Source organism: Thermobia domestica, chromosome 5 (genome assembly GCF_964235325.1).
Source record: "Thermobia domestica chromosome 5, izTheDome1.hap1.1, whole genome shotgun sequence".
NCBI lineage: Eukaryota > Metazoa > Arthropoda > Insecta > Zygentoma > Lepismatidae > Thermobia > Thermobia domestica.
The window spans coordinates 68,178,787-68,203,496 of record NC_137458.1 but is presented as its reverse complement, the minus strand read 5'-3'; the positions used below and the strand labels follow the sequence as shown (position 1 = coordinate 68,203,496).

Below are 24,710 nucleotides of genomic sequence, written 5' to 3'. Positions count from 1 at the left end.
TATCCCTCTGTTGAGACCGAAAGCGATAGAAATCTCCTTCCGGTTTAAATATTGGATCCCTATATAGCAAAAAAACAATAAGATATAGTGAAAAACTTTTTGATATTGATACAGTTTCCCAAGATTAAGTTCTGTATTTACACTTACTTGTTCCATTATTGAAACCGAAAATGATAAATCTATCACTTTTGGTTACAATATAGCAGTAGCGGTTCGTGGTCTGTTGAAGCACCGGTTGCAATGTTGCAATATCAAAGATGTGTAGGTACGCGCAAGTCCCCCAGCATTCTCGAGTCTTATCCAAAACATATTCAGGAAATATGAAGAGGAAAGTCCTTTTAAGCTCCATTTGTATATTTATTGATTAAAGTGTATTCTCTAATATTGGGATTATATAAGCTATTTCCTTTTATTTTCAAACAACCACTATCAATGTACGTTTATACACTTTTTATATACAAAACTTCTACGTTCATGCTATTGAACAAGATATAAATCGAATATATAGCATGTGCTGTAAGCCATGAATGATATCGTTAACCCGAAAAGAAGAAAAAAGCAAGAAAATTCCATATATTCATGCACGCAGTTAAACAAAATTATTTAATTTGTTTAAAGTAAGCTATGCATTATTTTCAAATGGAATATTTTTCTTCGTTCTTTTCAAGCTTCAAATTTTTCTATGATTTCATTGAAATCTGAAATGCTGCTCGCCAAGTTTATCTGAATAGAAAGCATCGCTATCGCAAATATTTTCTGCTTATTTTCTTTAGGGTACAGAAACACCTCCCTCCTCTGTCAATATGCATTTTGTTAGCATTTCTTTGTATGAAAATAAGGGACAAAGAGTCCATTTTTAGTACCCACGTATTTTTGTCTGCTGTTCTACTATAAAGAAGCATGAAATCTAAGATTTTTTTCCTTCGAAAATGAATATATATATATATATATATATATATATATATATATATATATATATATATATATATATATATATATATATATATATATATATATATATATATTCATTTTCGAAGGAAAAATCTTATTATATATTAGTTTAACATTCCAGCAATTTAGGCTAAAGAAGACAGATGAGTATTGAAAGTAAATGATTTGAGATTAATTTTATACGCTCTCCGCCGGAAATCGAACACGGGATCAAGTGCACGAAAGACACAGAGCTAGGAATTAGATCAGTGCTAAGACATTTTCTGCTTCGAGACTCGATCGACCCCCTTCCCCGAGAATAGGATTTTTTTTATTTTATAAATAAAACCTATAACAAGAATTTTCACCTTTGTATTATAAATGTAAAATAAAACCTATTGACTTCGAACGACCGCCAAACATTCAGCCTGGATCCGCCCCTGCTACCACCAGACGCGTATTTGTTCTTTGCGAATTGACATCTCTTTGTACCTGTTTACCCAAATAAAGTATCTCTAGCAACTAGCTTCTTTATTTGATCATGTCATACCTTTTTATCTGGCATTTTAATCTTGAACGTTTTTGCTAATGATCGCGGACGAGTTTCTTTAATTTTTACGTTCTAGTGATTTTTGTTACATTCTGGGAACATATGTCCTCTAATGTGGTTGGCAATATTGTAAACTTGAGAAGTGGCGATGGAAAATGTAGTAGTTCTTATTTAATCTATGGAAGTAATTATTGGCTTCTATAATATAATTATATGCGTATTTTGTTATTAAGATGTCTGTGGAAACAGAAAGTGTCTTGAAATTGGTATTTCCGAATGGTGTTCCAGGTGAGGACCTAAAAGTAGTGAATATTGTGATTAAGTTTGTGGAGTGAGTGACAAATGAAGATCTCATTGCGTTATTTTGTGTAATATGTTACGTGTTAAACGTAAACAATACCAATTCATATAAACTATGTAATATTATTGACTGGTGTCGGAGATTGTCTCCGGACAAATTATAAATGACAACAATTATGAAATGCTTTGTCCATCAGTTCTAACATGACAGTAATTATAAAATGCTTTGTCCATCAGATCTAAAGATTTGACGTATTTGTAGAAAATAAACAATTAATACTATAGATTCAGAATACCCTAGCATAAATTTTGAATTTTACATCATAAAGAGCTTTTCGTGTTAACCTATTTTAGATTAACATACATGATTTCATTATTTACGTAGGTCCTTCATCAGGAAATGCACTCCTAGTACCTTTTAATTATTTGTTACGGAAAGACATGTATTGCTGGGTGCACTCAGTACAGATTTTCTTTAGGGGGGCATAATGTTATGGGTATAAATACAGCGTACGGAGATTAGAAACTACAGCGGCTAAGCTTCCATAGATGGCGGCCCTGAATTAAACAATCATGAACCTATTTTAAACGTTGTATTACTATTTATTTGTTGTTATTTTAATATACTTTACCTAAAATTACCCCTCTTTAATTTCCATCGTTCACTCTTAATAGTTAATCACAAATATTTCTTATTCTCACACTTCCTTTGTTCTTCAGTAGATACATATTCATGTGTGTATAGTATTACTGCGCAGAATTAATGCCAGTACCTTGCAACACTAAAGTGTTGCAAACCACACTATTCAGAAATAACGAAAGCAATGCATCCTTACCTTCTCATGTTTCCGACCAGCACTACAAACAACATCTTATTACAATATTATGTAAATAAACTTTCAAAGAGGGGGGGGAGGTTGGGACGGATCGCCCTATCAAATAAATGTCCCTGGGACATCAAAAATTTCAAAATACATACGAAAGTACTTCTTTCCTGTACTAGGTTGTCACACAAAGATATACTGTATTCATGAAATATAAACTTCTCTTAGCTGGAAATGAAATTTAACTAACTTAGAAAATGTTTCTTAGGAATGAGTTGCACCATTTTCTTTAGAAGGGCTAAGTATGACTACAGCGTGTGCAATATGGCATAAAAATTTCAGTGCATAAAACACGAATTAACTTAAAAAACACAAATCAACTCGTGTAGGGAGGTCGAGCGTTAGCGACGAGTTGCATAGGTAGGGCGCAGGCACACCAGTGACGATGGGTAGACGATGGATAGTGGAAATACACTTTATACAGCATAAAAACACATGTCTTGCGTGTGGCACAGCTTTGCGACACTTCTATGATCTTATATACTGTCTTCACATAGTACTTCACTTCATCGTGTCTTTCTTATGGATTACTACATTTTAAGGAGCTCACTTTCCATTTCCTATTTCTACATTTTTATACATGTATAAGATTTAAGATTTCCATATATTTTGATTACGGTACTTGCACGATCCCATTGTGAAATCAAATAATATATTTCTTCCGTGGATATTACAAATTTATGATCCCATAAAATGAGATAGCATCCAAAAATTGTGCCCCATTTCACCACATTTGCTTCAAATGTAGCTCTATTTTTATTAGTTTCCAGTCTACATTTCTGTATTTCTTCTAGGTTGAAAAGACATAGGGTTTGAAATCCTGCTATATTATGCTCTATTGCCTGTTTACCTAATATTGCATCAATACGCAAACTCATTTATTCAAGAATTTAACTTCGTTTTTCCCTAATTAATCACCCTACAGTGATGACCTTTATTACCTTTCTTATTACTCTCATGCTGACATTTCGTCTGATTCTGTTGATTTCTCTGTGTTTTATTATTATTCCGTGACCTCCATCTGTGGCAGTTAACTCCTACAGTACAAAAAGTGCAAATCAACCTGCACTTGGTTACCGTTGGAAATCAAGGAAATGTGTCCGTAGCAAGCAGGCGCGTTAGCGAGGGTGAGTATACACGTAAACGAGGATGTCGCAAGAAGTGACATAAATTGTGTTACCCCTTCTCTCCCCTTCCAGCTTATAAAACACACGTTAAGTAGTTCAGATTAAATTAGGTTTTGTTCGGTTTACCATGATGTAAGTAATCAAGGTGGGTCTTGATGGAATGTAATCAAAATAATAATAATAATAATAAATAAATAAAAATATTGGTCTGTACATTTTAGAAACCTAATGTCACATTTAAGAAGAAATTAGAACTTACCTTGTATTTAAACATTGCCTTTCCCTAGCAATTAAGTTTATCATGGTTTTCTTATACAGTAATATGTAGCTAAAAAGTACATTTTGCATTACGTAGTTCTATATTATTAGGCATGCTACAGGTAAGATCCCCTTATATTTTGATTACTTACACATTACTCTTGTGAAAAAGCAATATTTCTTTCGTAAATTTTACAAATTTGTGTATACCTAAGCTAGGAAGCAACGACCTTTTAATGTCTGAAGAACTTACTTAGCACAGGGAGCATTTCTCTAAATAGAGTAATATGATGGAGGTACAGATGAAAAATCTTTTGGTACTAGGGTTGTCACCCTCTCTGAACAAAATTACCGGTTGTTTTTACAATAACGCCGGACATATCGGACATGAAGTTTCAGTTCAAAACTGTAATATTAAAAAATAAAAATAAATCTAATATTTGTTGGATAGTTTATAGTTAATTACAAGGGCAGTTACAAATGTTAATGCTTCAACCCTTATTTTTATGTTTTAAATTTAAAATCATGTGTCTGATTACCACGAGCAGCACTAAGCGGTTTAGGTTTGGTTTTCACATATTATTTGAATCCAGTACAAGATAATGCATAATTGATCTTCACACAGAGTTCAATCTTAACTTGTGTCCATATAATTTCTATCTTTTGTCCATGAAGCATTCATCAAACTAAAAATTCGTTCGGGAAAGGTGTGGAACTAATAATACAGCTTTGACTAGTTTTAATTGTCTGGAAAACTTTTTGAAACACTTACAGTATTTTCTTGAACTAAAATGTATTTGTCTTAGATGATTGATGATAATAATAATAAAAATAGTATTGATTAATAAAAATAAGTTTAGTATGTTATTTTGGTAGTTGTATTTAAATAATATTATTTTACTGGGAAATAGTATCCCATCTTTCAGAACTGAGCACAAGAGGAAGATTTTATTTTTATTTTTTTTCTGGAGAAGTTTAGTAAAAGAATGGTTTTCCTTTGATGTTTAACTACAATTTTATTAACATAAAGAAAATTTTAATTTTTACGAGATAATATTAATAACACGTATATATTTTTTGAGTTACATGCCACAACCTATTTTCGCTTGGAGACTAAAATTAAAAGCTTAAACTTTTTTTTTAATAAAAATGTTTACATATGTTAACGAATGAGACTTACATGAGCAAATGATACCCTCTCAACCCAAGTCCGAAGTTAGTTAGTTTTCCCGCACATGGCTAATGCTGCTTTTTTTTTTTTTTTTTTTTTTTTTTTTCCTCATGCCTTTGTTCCCCCGTTTTCACTTTTGGTAGTTGCCAAGACCACAGTCCTCATCCCTGTTCCCGGTTTTTTTATTATATTACAAAATTAACTAGTCATTAATTTGAAATTAGATGCTTAAACTGTAATTTTTTTCAATTAGAAGTCCCATTAGGTTATATCCCCTTTGTTCCTTAGGACAAGTTATTTTTCAAAGGAAAACTTATTAATAATACATTTAGATTATAGTCTTAAGGTTTTTTTCTTATAATTATACTTAAGCACTAAAACCTTGAACAAATTAGCATATCAGTTTTTTTATCTTTTTTTCATAAATTTTTTGTTTTCAAAACTATATATATCTGACAGGTTTTTGACGTTTAACCAGACACGGTCAAATAATTTCCTCACATACACGATGTCTGGTTTAAAACAGGACAACCCTCGGGATCAGGGATGTGAAAAACCCAGTCCAATGGGTTTTATTTTATAACAATTTTTTTTAATGAGCAAAATTGGGTTTTTATTAAATTTTGTACATACATTTAAAGCGTATTCCACTTAAAATACGATTTAAGTGGTCATGTTCTGTCGTACACATGAAAGTAAGGAATTCTCTTGCTGCACGTAGCGAATTCGTGAAGGCCATCCGCGTTTCATGGGTCACACTTTGCACCACTGCCACTCAAATGTATTTCGATTTCTAGAAAGAAGGAAGTAGACAGTTTTGTAGGGTACAAAGAGGTGGAGAATACTATATAATAAAGAATAGGGTTCTTCTTATACTCAGGATTCAAATCCATGGGCCAGCCACACTGGCTGAAGATTCCTTTAGTTTCCCTGAAAACACCAACAAATACTGGGACAACGCCTCAGTCAGGAACCAGAGATTATGAAAAAAAAAAACAACACTAATTTATTAAATGGGACTTTTTAAAAAATAAAATGTCGGCTTATTTGGAAGAATTGAAATGCCGGAAACCTTGTTCTATATATATATATATATATATATATATATATATATATATATCATTTCCAGTGGCCAATGTGCTTTCTTACAATTGATTTTACGATTACAGGACATGTAACCAATGATGGATTTCTGTATAAGCTAAACAAACTATAACCTGGGTCCCTAAAAAGCTAAGAAGAAAAACTGGATTCACATTTCTAAAATATAAGATATTGTATTTCAGTTCATTAATTCCTTTGATAAATTACATAGCCTATTTTGTCATGTGAAAGTGGCTTCAGATGTTGTTAGGTCCATAAATTACCATATAGTATGTACACAAAAATAGCGACAATTTATTATTGACAAAGAAGAGCTGGACATATGAAGATCCCCCATTACCTTCAGTAGCTAAGGGCCTCATTTAAATCCGGCTTCGTTAGTAACGAATGATCATACTCTATTAGATACGCGAAAACAATTCGGGAACTGTAGGTGGATTTTCTCGGGGCTCTCCCACTTCCATGTTGTAGCGCTGCTTTGTACTTTATGGCGTTGAAAGTAATTTACATAACTTCGGGAATTAAGTGAAAATCAGTGAATTCAGAAAAAATCATCTGTAAAAGGGTCCTTTAGCTGAAGGGTAAGGGGAAAAAACAAGGAATGTCCATGTGTGTGCTTTAACAAGCGCTTTGCCCTATCTGTTGATGAGTCTTGATACTATTTGACCGTATATGCCATGCATGCGTAGATGTAGAAATGCCCAAGGAAAGGGGCAAAAGATTTCTCTAACCCATTCATTTTGTACGCGGTTTTCAATGTTAAAACGTCGTTTTCTCGAAAATACAGTTTTGTGACATTCCTTCTTTTTTTCCCCTGACCCTTCTACTTATTTTACTGTTCCTTCATAGTAACGAACCTCATAAATTTATCATTTGTCTCTGTAGTGGTGGTCATAAAACGATTAAAATATTCAATACGCATGCCAGTAAATATCGTCTTTTATAATTTTGAAAAAAAAAAAAGAAAAAAAAAAGTATGTCAATGTATTCATATTAACTTGTTTATATAAAAGAGAGAATATTGATGCCTGTGTAGTACGTCAAGTGTTATTATTTTTCTACTATACTATATTTCGGAAACCCCATTGTTTGCTCATTTGTATAATCCGCCTAGTTATTACTTGAACTACTTCCTAATTTTTCTTTCTTCTTTTTCATTTTGAGCTACTTAAGTTCAAAATACGGTAGATAGTATAACATTTTTACTTTTTTAACGAACTGGAAAACTATACATAAAACTTCCACTGTTGTTGAAACAAACAGGGTTTCCATATCCATTAACTGTGAGCTAGGTAGATGGTGTAGTATGCTGGATCGGATGGCGTGAAAATTTCGGTGCAATATATTGAATCGAATGCCATGTAAATTTCAGTGCAGTGACAGTAGGTAAGATTTCATTGTTGTAATTTATGATGTAATCCCATTGCTTGTCCAAGCTACATTTATCCAGGTGTAATTTTGGGTCTTTGGTCCTAATGAAGAACGAGAATGCTTAGTTCGAAAATAATCATAATCAAGCATCTGACTTGCGAATTTATATAAATATATTTCTCCTTTACAGATGGCTGGAAGGATAATCCAGATTTTTCTTTATACATAACCAAACTTGGTTCATTTGGAATTGAAAGCTTAAGTAAGTAAGTTCTTGCTTTTGGTAAATACTTGTTCTCGTTCAGAAGTTGTTTACTTCGGTATAAGATTAACTGCGTACCTCAGCTGTTCTTGTTGGCACATTTACTTCATAAGTAATAACAAGCACGTATGCGTAGATCATTAGTTAGTTTTTTATTCTTATTGGCACATAAAGAAATTGTTAAACTGTTGTGACTTATGTCAGTTTTTACCTGATGAAATTGGAGCAGGCTGTTGTATAATATGGCTCGTGTACTCCGTTACTTTAATTTTTCTTTGTGACTTTATCCTTGTATATTAAAGAAATCAGAACAAAAGTTTTCCCAAATCATATTATTAATTCGAATAAAACAATTCTTGAAATATTTGTCGTATTATTCAACATTAATATAATTAAGTACCGGAATGAATTTTGTAATGGTTTTTTTAATTTTTTTAAAAACAACAATTTGTGTTGTTTCTAATTGATAATGTGACAAATGGAGGCATAATCTCTGTCAGTTTAAAATAGCAGAGTATAGTTATTGTCCATTTCTCAGTTGAACACAATTGAGAGAATAGAGCAGTGATCGCCAAACCATCGATCGCGAGGACATTTTCGGTAGGTCGCGTTAACACTTCGGTTGGCTAATCTTGATTCCTCCACTGAGCTGACACTAACAATAGAGGGCGCTGATGACAATAACTGCTGCTTTCTCCTGCGCAACTGTCATTGCCAGCCCCATCTTACAGTTAATTGTATGCACGGTATGTTTTTCGTCTGTGTATTAGACATTTGCTAACTCGGATAGTTTGGTTTGTTATTTACTAAAAAATAACTAATTTTATAGGCAATAAACAAATGTAAGATTTTTCTGAAAAAAGTTGGTAGTCCTTTTGATTTGTAGCCGGATTTAATAACAGTAGGATTTAAAAACAGTACAATTGCACATAAGCTTCATAAGTTTGGCGACCACTGGAATAGAGTATCCTTTTGTTCGAGTTTAAAAGCTTAGCTCCGTATAATGATTTAATTAAAGTTCGCCGATCTGGAAATGAAATAAAATAAGTAAAAGGATGGCTAAAATAAACTTGTTGGTGAAGCGAGTATTACGAAACTGTTTACAGAATCAGTAAATCTCGTTTGATTGAAGTCATAGTGTTTAAATAGTACATCTAAATTATATTTTCTTACAGGCAGGGAACCAGAAAGGTTAGCTGAAGAGAAAGCTGCTGTGCTGGAACGTACACAAGAGTTAGCATTTTCAAATTACAAGACCTTCATTCAAACAGCTGAATGTTCTCGAGAGATATTTAAACAGGTACAATCCTCAATTAAGTACTTTACAATAATTTTATAAAATAATTTACGAAAAATAATCTCATTGAATATTAAATAGAATATGTGATTTTATTATTATTTAGTTTGTAAAGAAGGTAATAGGATTGATCTTTAGTATTAGTTTTCATTTACTAAAGTTTCTGTTTTTAATCTTAGATTTGGTTTTTATCAATGTAATATGCCCAATACATTCATGATATTTTTAACCTGATTTTGCAAGCAGACGTCGATATTTGTTCAGCGTGCAGTGGTAGAAGTTTGTGCACTCTTGAATTAAAACTTGAAATACCGTTAACCTGCACTACGTTTTTTGAAATGACCCAATACAATGTTGTCTATGGCATTGTGACATGACGTGGGATCGACCACGGAGATATCGTAGTTCCTAAAGTTTTCTATGCTTCTTCGGTTTTCATGATGGTTACGTAATTTGCTAGTGCGTCATTTCCCTTCGTCTCATGTAGAAACCCTTAAAAATACAGTCTGTTCGTAATAAAAGGTTTGGTTCAAGGCGAAGCGGATCATGTTTTTGTCGAAATGTATGGTTTCGCTGAATGATGATCTATTCACTTGATAAGTAGAATAATTGTATAGATTTGTGCTTTGTGTGTGTGTATATAACGGAAAAAACAAGTTTCGAAATACACAACTATAATTCTAAGTGCTCTTATGCTGTTACTGTCTGTTTTGAGTAGTGTTAAAATAATAATAATAAATAGATCATTTAATTACTTCAAAAACTGTAATTAAAAGCGATTTAATGCGTTTGGAAACCAAGGTTAATAGTGATTTTTTTTTTTTTTTTTTAACAAAATACTATTGGGGCACTTATTTCGATAAAGGGAGATAAGCTGCAACGATCTATTCAGAGGCGAAAGATGTGCGTCTATTAAGTTAAGTATTTTCAGTGTTTGGTGATTTTTTACAAGATTGATTTTCGTTTCGTGGTATCCGTTGAAATGGTGCGCAAAAACTCAAATATTTGAAGACTGTATTTAAGGTGTACTTGTATTGCTATTGCTGCCCATGGCAATATCTGATTGATTTGAAGTAGGGAACTAGGTGTAATGCACGTCGTAAGAAAAGTAAAATTTTGTACGATACCTTAAATGAGAACTACGTAGCCAACCACATATTTCAAGGAGTTACACTCCGGACAGAGAACAGCGCTAATATCCGTGATGCATCTGTCAGGACTTGAAACTTTTGATGTCGATATGAGTCAAGTTCAAAATTGGGCGTGAAAGGCATATAATAAACTTACAGACTTACGCTAACTGAATTTCTGGTATCTAAGTCTTAATTTAAACAGTATGAAAGGAAATAGAACCTGATTAATAAAAGTACATAAATTTTAAAAGCTGATACAAAGTGAACACGAATCAATTCAGTATGTATTATGTCGTTCGATTGAAGAAATAGGTTGTGATAAATACGGCCAGTATTCAAATTATGAATATGATGTACGGTTACATTATAAAGTTTAGGAAGAAACAAAACGTGAAGTCTGGTTTAAACTTTCATTCCTAGTACCTGTGAATTCGGAATATTGTTTCCAAGAGAAAGAACTACAGACGTCTTTTCAACTTGTTTTAAAAGCTGAATGGGTTGATCGTATCTGCTTATTTATTCTGACATTGTACTCTATCTTATTGTAATCTGATACTCTTTTCTGTTTTTCTCTCTTTCTTAGTTTAACAACACTGAAGAAAGATTGAACTCACTAGTTGTAAAACTTCCAGAATTTGTCAAAAAATGCCAGGAATTCAGCAAAGCTTCTAGTGATATCAACACTCATAGGCGCTTGAACTCTTTAACTCTCACGCGGAATACTCAGTTGCTGGAGATATTGGAGCTTCCTCAGTTAATGAACACATGTATAAGAAATAGCTATTACGAGGAAGCCCTTGAGTTAGCGGCGTACGTGAGACGTTTGGAGAGAAAACATGGGAACATACCTATCATTGCAGTAAGTAATCCTTAAGTATCTTAATTCACTTAGGTATGAATGTAAAGCGGCTGACTTAAATGTAAAGCTTGTTTTCAATGTAGTATGTTAAGAAACACAATTATCTTAGCTCATAGTAGCTCATTAATATTTTAACAATAATAACTAAAAACAAAGAACAAAATTATTATTACTTTTCGAGTATTTGGAACACACTGTAATACCTCATGGAATACTCACTTGGCAATTTTTCCTCCCATACTTCGGGTGAGACACACATCTTCAGGGGACACTTTCTTTCCATGCCTCAAAAGTGGTTGGTTATGAATATTGTGAAAAAAAATTGTTTTGCGTATTTATTGGTCAGATACACAATACCTTCTGAATTAAATTAAAATCTTGTAGAGCACTTACTTTCTGGTAAGTGTACCTACTTTCAAAGTAACCGTTTTCTAAGTAAACTGTAGCCTTCTAGCTCCGTTGCGTCAGATTTACTATTTTATAAACTAGCCATTTACGCCCACTTTGTGGTAAGGTTATCTTTGAAATAGTGTTAAGTTGCAAATTTTCATAAAATAGGTCGTACTTAATATGAAAGGAGGCTCGGTGCACGTATGTAGAAACTCCCACAGCGTAGCACGTAACTCTGCCTACTTCACATATATTCGGAAATAGTAGTGACAACAACTTCATGTTGAAATAATCTGTTAACTATATATTTGAGTTGTCATCCAAGTAGCAATTTTAATACAGCTAGTTATTTAGCATGAGACTTTGATCCGAGGATTTATTTTTACATTTGCGTATTCATAATTTATACTACCCTCAAAATCACAAACGTATTTCGTCCTCATTTGACTGTCAGTCAACACTATAAAAGCAGTGATTTGTGTACTAATTTCGATTCGAAAAAGTTTTTCCGTTAGATTCAAATCATGCGATATAAACCAAGATACATGTCAGCACATTTCAGAATGTCGTGTAATGCGCTGTGGTGCAGCTATAAAATAGCGGCGCATTACACTCTCAGGTTCACATATGGTTACTAAAAGTAGAAAAATAGTTTGACCTGGCTACACTGTTTACACAGCGATTTTGAGGTTTACATATGGTTAGAAAAATTTTTGAAAAAAATGTTTTAGCTGGCTATATTGGTTACACAGCAATTTAAATTAACTGTTTCTTGAATACTTATGACGACGTTTTGATTAGGAAAAATTCATCGGAAGGAAACCCTAAGAAACCAATAAAGAAAGGTTATTAGTAAATTAAGTAACACTAGGGTTGCATATATACGAGGGAGTATCGTAAAGTTTTAATTATCACCAGGAAAGTATTAATATTGTAGACTAACTGTAAAATCCGTGCCAAAAATGGAAAAGTTCGGTGTAATGTCAAAATGTGGGCTATGTGCCTAACAGTGCTCAGTTAAAATTGGACTATCTAGTATTCACTGTGGAAGTAGTTCAAATAATCGTCAGAAGAATGCGCGTGGGCCTATGTCCCACCAGTTGTGAAGTAAAATCTGGCGTTTTTCTCAACATTTTCATTTTGCCATTTAGCACGGATTTTATCAGTGTACATTATGATAGTGACATTTTGTCAGAGTTATGTTTGGTTCTTATGTGCATGATGTTAAGGAAATTAGCTCCTAATTTCGTATATATTGTTATATAGTAAAATAATAAGAGCAGTCTACAACACAGAACGGTAAGCGAGAAAATAATGGTTGATAAAATTTTACGCAATATTAATAAATAACCACTGAGAGGCAAACAAACCAATAAAAAGTGTAGATCGTGAAGTGAAAAAGGACTTAAACTGTTGGGTGCCCCTGACGATGAGTGACGGACTGGCTGACTTGAAATATTGGAGGAACATGGTGAATAATTTGAGGTAGGAAAAGATTATAATTGTATATTTATATTGGTATAGCTAATTCTACAATATTGTTAGTATTTAACGAAAAAAAATCCAAAGATGAAAAATAGACCAATTGGTTAATACCATTGAAATGAATAAAATGATATGCCTAAGTGTGGATACTCATGCGTAATTTTCGAGAAAGTCGAATTTCTTTGCATACGTAACCATTGATGCTGTACAATAACCATGTCACTTATTGAGATAAAAATTGATACTGAAAGACCATTAAGCTTATTATGACACTAACAAAACAATAGTACATAGTATGATTAATAAGACATAACCTAGAATTATCATTAACTGATAAGTTTTAATTTCTGTTTAACTAAAATATTGCCCAAAATTGAAATGAAATCTTTTAGTTTAACGTCCCACGATTATGCCCTTTAGGCTAAGGGAGATGGATGATTAAGGCAAGTGAATGATGATAAAAGAATTAATGGGATGAAAATGTGGGAGGAAACTAGAGTACCCCGAGAAAACCTACAGCCACGATATTATCCACCAAAACTTACTTGGCGGGGATCAAACCAGGGACCGTACGCACCAGAAGTAAACGCTCTACCACTGAACCACCGTACTCTCAAAATATTGCCCTAAAATGTTACATATATTGGTCGTTAGATCACATCAAGTTGTTGAATATAATAACATTTGATGGTAAGGTGATTTTGAGTTTTACGTCCCGTTCAGCAGCGAGGCTATACACCCTCCATTCAAAAAGAAACCGAACTTTTGAAAACAAATAGTACCACTAGTGCCATCTGTTGTAATATTTTACCGGTAGATGGCGTAGTCCCTCATTGACAACTGGTATAAATGTCATGACATTTGGATGCACGGCAACAAAGTTATTGCGTTTCAACTGTCAGTGTGTTGTGTACATCGGTCGGAAAATGAGTTTCAAACAACGAGCTGCAATTGAGTTTTGTGTTAAACTGGGTAAAACTTTTAGTGAAACGCACCAAATGCTACAAAATGCATATGGTGATGAGTGTCTATCCCGTACGCAAGTTTACGAGTGGTTCAGGCGATTCAAATCGGGTAAAGAGACGCTGGATGATGACGAAATATCAGGCCGTCCCAGAACCGGATTATCGGAAGAAAACATCGAAAAAGTGCGTGAATTCATCAAACATAACAAAAAATCGTCGGTGAAAGTTATTGAAATGGAATTAGGCATTCCTCAAACAACCGCATACCGCATTTTGACCGAAGTTTTGGCCTTAAGAAGGTTAATTCGCGGTTTGTACCACACAAACTCACCGAAGACCAAAAAGTTGATCGAATTGCGCATTGCAAAGACATCGTTAAAGGTGCTCGGCAGGATCGAAACTTCTTGAAATCGATTGTAACTGGTGACGAGACGTGGTGTTTTGAATATGAGCCCGAAACAAAGCGGCAAAGTGCTGAATGGAGAGCGCCGGATGAAGGAACACCCAAAAATGTCGCTTGGTGAAGTCAAAAGTTAAGGTGATGCTGATTTGTTTTTACGATTCAAAAGGAATTATCCACAAAGAATTTGTTCAGCCCGGCCAGACAGTCAGTGGAGAGTTTTACTTGGGCGTCATGAAGCGTTTGCTGGCAAGAATTCGTCGTATTCGGCCCGAATATCGCGAAATCGGCAGTTGGCTCTTTTGGACGATAATGCACCATCACATCGTTCGCGACTTGTAACTGAATTTTTGGTCAAAAATCACATTATTCGGTTGCATCATCCGCCCTATTCACCAGATCTCGCTCCATGCGATTTCTATCTGTTCCCGAAACTGCATTTGGCGATGAAAGGAAAGTGGCACGCATCGATTAATGCCATTGAGAAGGCGACGACCGCCGTCCTAAAGACCATTCCAATAAAGGACATGGAGAAGTCGTTTGACAACTTGTTGGAGCGTGCAAATATGTGTATCGATGCAGAAGGGGAATACATTGATTAATAAAAATGATTTGTTCCAAAATGTACATTGCTTTTTTGTTTTTTTAAAACGTTCGGTTTCTTTTGGAATGGAGGGTGTATGAGACGTGGACCTACTGATTAACGTGGAATCCGAACCACTTGAGCTCCCGCCGGGAATCGAACCCGGGTCTCCCACGCCAAAGGCGCGTACGCTAACCGCTTAGCCACGAAGGAGCTCAACATTTGATGGTAAGTTCTCATGCGAAGTTTTCAAGAGAATCGAAGGAAGCTAATTTTTGTGACACTAGAAAAAATCTCGTTCGGTGCCAATAATAATTGATTGTTATTTATTTATATACGGTGTATGCAACAAAATACACTGCTAAGTCGCGAAGTATTCCTAACGTGACACACACACTCCTGTACCCACACATTATTGCAGTCTATAATACAAGCAAATCTAGGTCTTTAGAAGCTAACATAAATGAAGTAAAACTTCAAAATAGATGCATGTTTTACATAATTTGTTATTTTGAGCACTAAAACAAAACGTTGGTAAATTTACTTACGCATATAATTTTCTCCTAAGCAGTCTGCGTACTTTTAAGCTGAACAAAGTACACACATTTTGATATAAGCAGGTTATAGTTTCCTTAACATCAAATTATAATGTGACATAAATGTAGTAATTAACTGATATTGGGAAATTTAACATCCTTATTAGTAATAATATTGTTTACGTAACAAAGATGAAAACATAAATTCGGCGAAGATTAAGTTGTCCCTCTAGTGTTAGCCCATGCTTGACCGAATGATTTTTAGTCAAGGTTGACAGATTCTACTTTAAGTGAAACATTAGTATGTATTTTATCTGTAGATTGTATTTCAAACATTGTGAGCGGATGTATGTGATAGTTACAGTAATTTTCCTTCTGCCTTCCAGAATATAGTTCAAGACATACAGGCAGCATGGATGTTGATGTTGCAGCAGTTATTAGCTCAACTTCGAACGGATCTTCAGTTACCTCAGTGCTTACAAGTTGTTGGATATTTGCGACGTATGGAACTGTTTTCGGAGGCAGAGCTTAGATTAAAATTTCTGCAAGCTCGTGATTCCTGGCTTCAAACTCTGCTTTCATCTATACCAAAGGACGATGGTAAGATATTCTTTGAGTCTGAGTATATTTATATCTCATGTACAGTCTCACAGCTACTATCCAGTCAAATTTCTTTTGTCAATAAGCCCTAGATAAATTTACGTGACCAACGATTTAAATTATAAGGAATTTGAATGTATTTCCTTATTTCAGTTGACATAAAACCGAAACTGCTGATAAGAAATGGATTAAAGTTTTATTAATTCTCCAGATTTAAAACTGCGTTGAAGATGTTTCTTCTCATTAGGATTTGCACACAGCCTTAAAATCTCAAAACTTTGAACAAGATTTATAGCACAATGCAAAAACTATACAGCACGAATTCAAATAAAATTAAACTGGAGTCGATGAAGTAAAATGCAGCAGTCTGGTTATTTATATAGACATTACGAAAAGATATTTAATGATTAGTGGTAAAGAACATTTTAGAGGTATTAAAACATAACACTCAGTTTCAGATCTTTCGAAATAAATAAATATATAAAAACACTATTGTTTACTCAAGAACTTTATTTGGAGCCTAAGATGAAAGAGATATTGTTATTTGAAAATTTGCTTATTCAATTAGAACATATAAGGATTGGCTAAGTGAAAAAAATAGAAGGCAGAAATTAAAAAAATGCATCTGAAATTCTCACATCCAATGAAAACATCAGCTTGAATTTGGCAGACTTCTCTTCCCGAACAAGAAAACTGCACAAATTGACTCCGCTGTTTCACAGTATGCTACACCATTACTTAATGAGCGACAAATAGCAATTGACAAGGTTTATCTTGATTGCTTTATCCCTGTGGGTTCATTCCTTTATATTTCCTTGTTTTTATTTCTTTTTCTCCTGTTGTTATCCAAGGGAGAACAGGAAGGTTGGAAGTATAAAGATTTATCATGAATCACAATTTAAAATAAGTTCGTAAATGTTAAATTCCGGAGCATCTTAGCGTAGTAACAAAATTGTTTTTCTTCTAAATAGGGAAAGTTTATAGCTAAAATTGTATATGTAATATTGTAATCCTACTAGAAGAATCATTATCATTATTTATCATTTTTAGCATATCAACATTTAAGTAATACTGTGGAATTGACTCGAGTTCACCTATTCAATATTGTGACTCAGTATAGAGCAATATTTAGTGATGAAGATCCTATTCTTACTGCATCAAAGGACCAAAATAATAATGACGGTGGAATCTTTTATGGATGGATCACAGAGAAGGTATGTACCTATTTCGTATATAGTACATGTATAGTGTGGATTTCGTTGCGCAACAATACATAAAGACTGTGTGCAGTTCTCGAATCCCAAATCAGCTATAAAATGTTAAAATAATGTAATCAAGTTCTTGTGTGTTTATGTATAATGAAGTAAAATAAAATACTTACCTTTGTATTGTACGTCTTCTTTTGTTTATTTACCCTGTATTTCAATAACTCTTGGCTGTTAATTTTTCAAGGGACGAAAATTCAACGAAGAAAGGAGATTCCAACTGTTTACATTTCTATTGTTCCCCAAAACTCCTGATCTACTGTTGTGTGTTAGATTCTTCTCTCTTTCTGTACACCACAGAATCAGACGTAGAAACATTTTTAGAGGTTTTGTATAGGCATCAAGAGAAAATAATTGGACTCACAAATTGGCAACACTGAAACAACATGGATGCAAGCAAAGCTGGTTGATGGTAGTGGATATTTTTAAGGAAAACTTCAAGAGTTTCGGAAAATAATCGAAATAGAATCAGGTGGATTTTTTTTTAATAAGAATGAACAGTCAAGAGTTACTGGATTATAAGGCAAATAAACAAAAGGAAACGTACAAAGGTAAATATTATATTTTACTTCGTTAATACTCAAATTTACTATTTCTAACTATCTAGGCCGGAGATTGATACGACATTCGTACGTACCAAAATTCTGTGCTACTCTGGGAATCAAACTGGGGGCTACTCGTGTTATCAATTCTGCTACGTGAAATAACAAATACATATAACAAACAATACGAAAGTTAATAAAATAGTAAGTATTGAGAGCTTAGCCTTAGATTGCGCCATAAGAAGGTTTTCCTGTATTGTTTGGCCACCTGTTGCTACTGTCTTTGTCAGCAATAGAGTACAAAAGTGTAGTTAGTTATCGAATGTATAGAGCATATTGTAATACTTCTAATTACTAACGTAGTCATGTTTCTGGTCAAACTTTACTCTAATATTTCGAGTGAGACGCTCGGGCACTTATCTTCAGGCGCACACAATGGCTTAAGTTCGTTTTCATAATACGATTTTCACATTGTTTTTGTGCTTCAGCGGTGGTAATTTATGAATATTGCGTAAAATTTTATCCATATTTATGGTCCCCTACTTTTCCCGATAAGAGCAATCTGTAACTAATGGGAAAGGTACGCAATCATAAATATCGATAAAACTTTACACAGTATTGAGGCGAAAAAGAAAATTGATGGTCGTGTTGTGAAAGCGCATGTTAATTTTACATTTCGTTCGTTTTGACGTCTTGTGAGATAGCTTCTTCTGCGATGCTTGTCACCTTATCCTAAAGTACCGATCGTATCAATCTTTTATTATTATTATTCCAGCTCGCGCCGTGTGGACTTTGTGGTGGACAAACACCGTGTTTGTGGGTTTTCTCGGGTCCTCCCGTTTACTCCTACTTTCTTCATTCCACCATTTCATTCATTTCTCATAATCACCGTCTCCTTTAGCCTAACCGGCATAACCGCGAGACGTAAAACTCAAAGATTTCATATCATCATCATCATCATCATCATCATCATCATCATCATCATCATCATCATCATCATCATCATCATCATCATCATCATCATCATCATCATCATCATCATCATCATCATCATCATCATCATCATCATCATCATCATCATCATCATCATCATCATCATCATCATCATCATCATCATCATCATCATCATCATCATCATCATCATCATCATCATCATCATCATCATCATCATCATCATCATCATCATCATCATCATCATCATCATCATCATCATCATCATCATCATCATCATCATCATCATCATCATCATCATCATCATCATCATCATCATCATCATCATCATCATCATCATCATCATCATCATCATCATCATCATCATCATCATCATCATCATCATCATTATTATTATTATTATTATTATTATTATTATTATTATTATTATTATTATTTTGCCCTTGTTCTTGGACCGATGGATTTATTGTTATTGATATCACTATAAGTTGTTAACCATTCATAAATCCATTTGTATAAGTGTATTTGTAGTATTATTATTTTTTTTCATCCTACATGAATTGTATCAAATATTTGATGAGCAATGAAATTTCATGCAGCTACAGTATGATGGTTTTGACGCATGAAGTCATAGTAGGCATATGTTGTGTAATCTTTTCTATAAGTTCTGTTCTTCTGTTGTTGCAAAGGTCACATTGAAAAACCAGATGGTCCAGCATTCAATTTCTTCGTTGCAGCAGTAAAAGTTTATATTTTTTTAAAATTTAGTTCAGTTTATGAAGTATTAATGCGACATTAAATAAAATTCAATGTAGCAGTAGTACTTTAGATCTAGAGTAAGTTTGGATTTCTGTCCAAATTATAGTATCATTGATATTTGAAATTTCCCAATAACATTTACCTGGTCTCACTCTTCTCACTTTCCATTTTTGTATTCATGTTTTCTTTTATTAGGCTTTTGAAATTATATGAGGGTGTCTCCAAAAGTTTCAGGCTTAACACTGAAATTTTAATGTATCAGTTTCAACAGTCTATCTTCGTCAGTTCGTTGGAGGCAGTCATTTCAGTCAGTTGCTGTATGTTCATAATGTTCCAGTCCACATGGTTGTTGTTGCCAAGGCTGCACAGCGCTAAATCTGGTCCGTAGGGTGGATGCAGAATCTCCTCGAACCACCTGAATCAAATCTTTTCTTTTGCTTTGGTAACAACAGCCGTATGGACTGGAGCATAATTGTGCAGTATTTGAGCTCAAAACACAGCGACTGATTGAAATGATTGTTTCCAGCCAACTGAAATAATTAGATAGTTGAAACTGATACAGTATTTCTTCCGTAGATGGCACCAGCTTATTACCAGTGTCGCAATATTTGAGTTCGGAAACTTTTGGAAGTATCCTCTTAGAAAAGAATTTTTATATTTGGCTTGTGCACATTATCTACTGCAAGTTTGGATAATGTATCAACTTATTTTAAAATTATGTCCGCATATGCCTTCATAAATAAAATTATGTTGTAGTTCTTTCATCAGAGACTTCTGTTATAATTGTTTTATGTTTAGAATATTCCAAGAAGTTTTATAATTCTAGTGGTTCTTATCTAAGGTTAAAATCACACTCAACAAATCAGAACAAATGCAAGCTGTAGATATATATTGAACTTATTTATTAATAATGAGAACATCAGTAAAGAGGCTTTTTTTTTTTTTTTTTTTTTTTCTTCACGGATATATTGAACTTTTATATTCAGGGTCTGGCAGAAAAACCTGCTGATTTTCAAATTTAAATTATGATTAGACTGATTATTTCATAAATAATACTTTACTTCCGAATTGAGCTATAACTCAAAGCGTTTTGTTTACAACAATTAGGTATGAAACATATCGCTCCTACTTCCTGAAAATCATATTTTTCAAATAATTTCTCCCATCGGCAAACGGTACGCGTTACGAGTTTTTTTCCCGAAACTTTCTAACCTACAACGGCTCGAAACAATTTGATTCCGTAAATGTTGAATTGGCATCGAAATGCACGCTGAGTAACAATGATTGACTCATTGTTTTTAAACTCTGACATCTCCCAAGATGAATGATCGATTTTCTGCTCATTAATGCTTCATGGCAACTGAAACAATTTCAGCTGGCTATATTGTTACAGTCAACCTCAGCAATCATATATGCTCAGAATCGATCTTAAGAAAAAGAAAGAAAAGGAGAAACATAGCTTTCAGTTATGCCAGTCTTAAATGCGGCTCTGAGACATGGAAAAAACATCTGAAAAAAATGAAATTTTCAAAAGGTAGGTGCGGTATGTTTTGTAGCTAATTGTTGTAAGCAAAACATTTGAGTTACAGTTGTTAAATTCGGAAATAAAACACATAAGTGAGATAATTAGTTGTCTCGTAGCAATTTCAATTTGGAAACCGTCAGATTTCTCTGCCGGACTTCGTATATAGTAATATTCGGCGTGCACAAACGTTCTTCTTTAAATGTCAATGTTCTTTTAGTTATATATATATATATATATATATATATATATATATATATATATATATATATATATATATATATATATATATATATATATATATATATATATATAATCTGGATGTATGGTATCAGCATAGGTATTCCTACTGATGTTCCTGCTTGTTTTGATGCATGAGAGAAAATAAGTGTGCAATCTTTCGATAATTTGTAAATATGATATTTTCAGATTTCATTAAAATTACATTAACGTTAAACTTATAACATTAATGTCTAACATTAGCATTATAAGTAAATTATTGTTAATATTTATTGGTAAACAGTATTTGTTTTCCTTTTACCATATCAGGTGTCCCAGTTTCTGACCACTCTAGAACAAGACCTTAATAGAGGGGTAGGAAGTTCTCTTGCTTCTCTTATTGGACGATGTATGTATTTTGGTCTGTCGTTTAGTCGTGTAGGTGCTGATTTTAGAGGACTTTTGGCACCAATATTTATTAGAATTGTATCACAGAACTTCAAACAGTGTCTGGATAAAGCCTCCAAGAAGTTTGAGGCTGACATGGAGAATTTCTTGTTGTCAAAATCCCAAGTTTCCATAGCTCGCTCAGCTGGTACAGGAGCAAAACAGGTTAGTGTTAAGCAATAATGTACTTTACTTATTTTCTATAACTGTCTTACCTTTAAATATCCAATTTTTTAAATTTCTTCTTAAACTCTCAATCCAGACAAAGTGGAGATTCAGGTAAAGACAGAAGGTGCATGAGAGCCATTGCAAATAATGTATTGACAATAAGTATTGCATAAAATTAAGGACCATGGAGGACATGCGAATAACGAAACATCATATTCTATTTACCGACACATTTATTTGAGGACAAACATAGTATTGATGGTAAAATTCTACTCAAAAATCTAAATCTCGAATTGGAGGAAATATATAAGAAGCATATTAAAACTATAACTTCAACTTTAAGCATTGATCAAGGTATTTTCATATCTGTGCGGGAAGAATTTTAAAATAATATGAAAGAGACTAACGTCTCTGTCTCCCAAACTTCAGGTAGAAAAACTTGTTTACTTCCTGTTCCTCTGTGGGCAAGTAAAAAAGGTTTTAGTGGGGTGAGATAGAATGGATGGGAATTGGTTACATAAGAAATAAATAAGAACATAATCATACGAGGGAAAACTAGAAAGTTCTTCTTCTCACCATGATAGAAATGAACTAGAGGTTCGTAGTTTCGTCCACAGACGCGCCCTTCTCTACATATTCACCTTGCAATTCTCACATCTTTGGATTAGTCCGTTAATACCATCTGCATAAATGTCTGTGGAGTTGGAGGCAAACCAGATTTCTACCACATTAATGACCTCCTGATCATCCGTGTTTATGCTTACGTTCTTAAATGTTCGCCATTTACTTAACTGGTAATGGACTGTCTTCTAACAATGGAAACTTCCAATACTTGTTTTTAGTTTTTATTATATCTTACTAATTGCTGGTTTTTAACTAACACTTAAAATAAACCACAAAGTACATATAATAACTGCACTGTGTTCATTGCACTTAAATAACAAACTTAACTTTAAAATTATGGAAGAAATGTTCGTGCCTCGTGCCTTATGCACCGTCTCTCTTCAACACTTTCCATCTTGAATAACAAATGAAATCTAAATTTCGTAAAAACAGTGTTTCCAGTTCTTAAAAATATTACTACATAATATAAGACTTAACATGCCGCCCGCCAAAAAAGGGCTAGAGACCTTTTTTTTAAAAAAAAGAAAAGAAAACAAACTTTACATAACAACAAATAAAATAGACTAAAACAGGAAATAAATATACTTTAACATGAATGACATTACGATTCATCATTATTTGGTAAAACACAAAGTCCTCTAATTGAGCGTTTATATAAACCATTGGAAGTTCTAACAGTAGCCACTCGAACCAAACCGTCAGGTCCAGAATGCACTTCAGTGATGACTCCCAATTTCCACGATAGAGGAGGTAGCTTATCTTCTTTGAGAACCACCAATTGACCTGGCTGTATGTTGGCACAGCTTCTCTTCCACTTGTTTCTTCCTTGTAGTTGTGACAAATATTCCATATACCATCTTCTCCAAAACTGTTGAAATTGTTGTTGGATCCTTTGCCATCTTTGAATTGAACTAATCTTCTCCTGATGTAAGTCACGTTCTGGTAGCGCTGTCAATGGTTGACCAATAAGAAAATGACCAGGAGTTAATGCTACTGGATCATTAGGATCATTGGATAATGCTACAAGAGGTCTCGAATTTAAGCAAGCTTCTATTTGTGTGGTTAAAGTTGTTAATTCTTCAAACGTGAGATATGACATTCCCATAACTCTCCTTAAGTGGTATTTAAAGGACTTAACTGCAGCCTCCCAAAGACCACCGAAGTTGGGCGAATATGGCGGAATAAAATGCCATTGGATTCCTTCAGTAGTTGCAAAATTCTTAATCCTTTCTTGATGGTCAGCTGTATGCAACAACTTCGCGACTTCTTGAAGTTCCTTGTTGGCACCAATGAACGTAGTTCCATTGTCACTATAGATATGCTTGCATTTACCTCGACGAGATATGAATCTTCTCAAAGCAGCTAAAAATGCCTGACTAGTAAGATCACTCACAACTTCGAGATGGACAGCCTTTGTTGCTAAGCACACAAACACTGCAATATAGCACTTCACCTTTGTTTTTGACTTTCTGGTACCAGTTTTGATGTAAATAGGACCGGCAAAGTCAATTCCAGAATTTGTGAAAGGTCTTGTTAGTTCTACTCTATGTTTTGGTAGTTGTCCCATTAATTGTTCTGGTCCAGACGCCTTTAATCTTTGACATGTAATACACCTTCTAATAACTTTCTTGATGGCATTTTTACCATTAGGTATCCAATACCTTTGCCTTAGTGATGCTAGCATTAACTGACATCCAGAATGTAGCAATCGCCTATGTTCATGTTCCATAATTAGTCTTGTTAGGTGGTGATCTGGTGGTAGAATAATTTGATGTTTAGCATCAAATTCAAGTTCAGACATTTTTAATCTTCCACCAACTCTTAGTAATTGTTGATCACATATGAAAGGATTGAGAGACAAGAGTTTGCTCTTATTGCTAACTCTTCCACTTTCTTTAAGATTAGCCATTTCCTTAGCATAAACTGAGTTTTGAACTTCTCGTATTAGTCTGATTAAAACTTCTTCAATTTCTTCCAAAGTAAGAGCGTCTACATTTCTTCTCGATGC

At 33.8% G+C, this 24,710-nt stretch overlaps 1 protein-coding gene across 1 annotated transcript in view; it reads left to right on the top strand.

The window, feature by feature from the left end:
* Positions 1-1,602: 1,602 nt before the first annotated feature.
* Positions 1,603-24,710, top strand: part of Cog8 (conserved oligomeric Golgi complex subunit 8) — a 39,715-nt gene continuing 16,607 nt past the window's right edge. Inside the window, exons 1-7 of the mRNA XM_081758743.1 lie at positions 1,603-1,768; positions 7,886-7,957; positions 9,133-9,257; positions 10,971-11,246; positions 15,992-16,205; positions 17,256-17,419; positions 21,794-22,075. Of these exons, the coding sequence (XP_081614869.1) occupies positions 1,714-1,768; positions 7,886-7,957; positions 9,133-9,257; positions 10,971-11,246; positions 15,992-16,205; positions 17,256-17,419; positions 21,794-22,075 (1,188 nt within the window). The 5' untranslated portion in view covers positions 1,603-1,713. The remainder of the gene's footprint in view (positions 1,769-7,885; positions 7,958-9,132; positions 9,258-10,970; positions 11,247-15,991; positions 16,206-17,255; positions 17,420-21,793; positions 22,076-24,710) is intronic.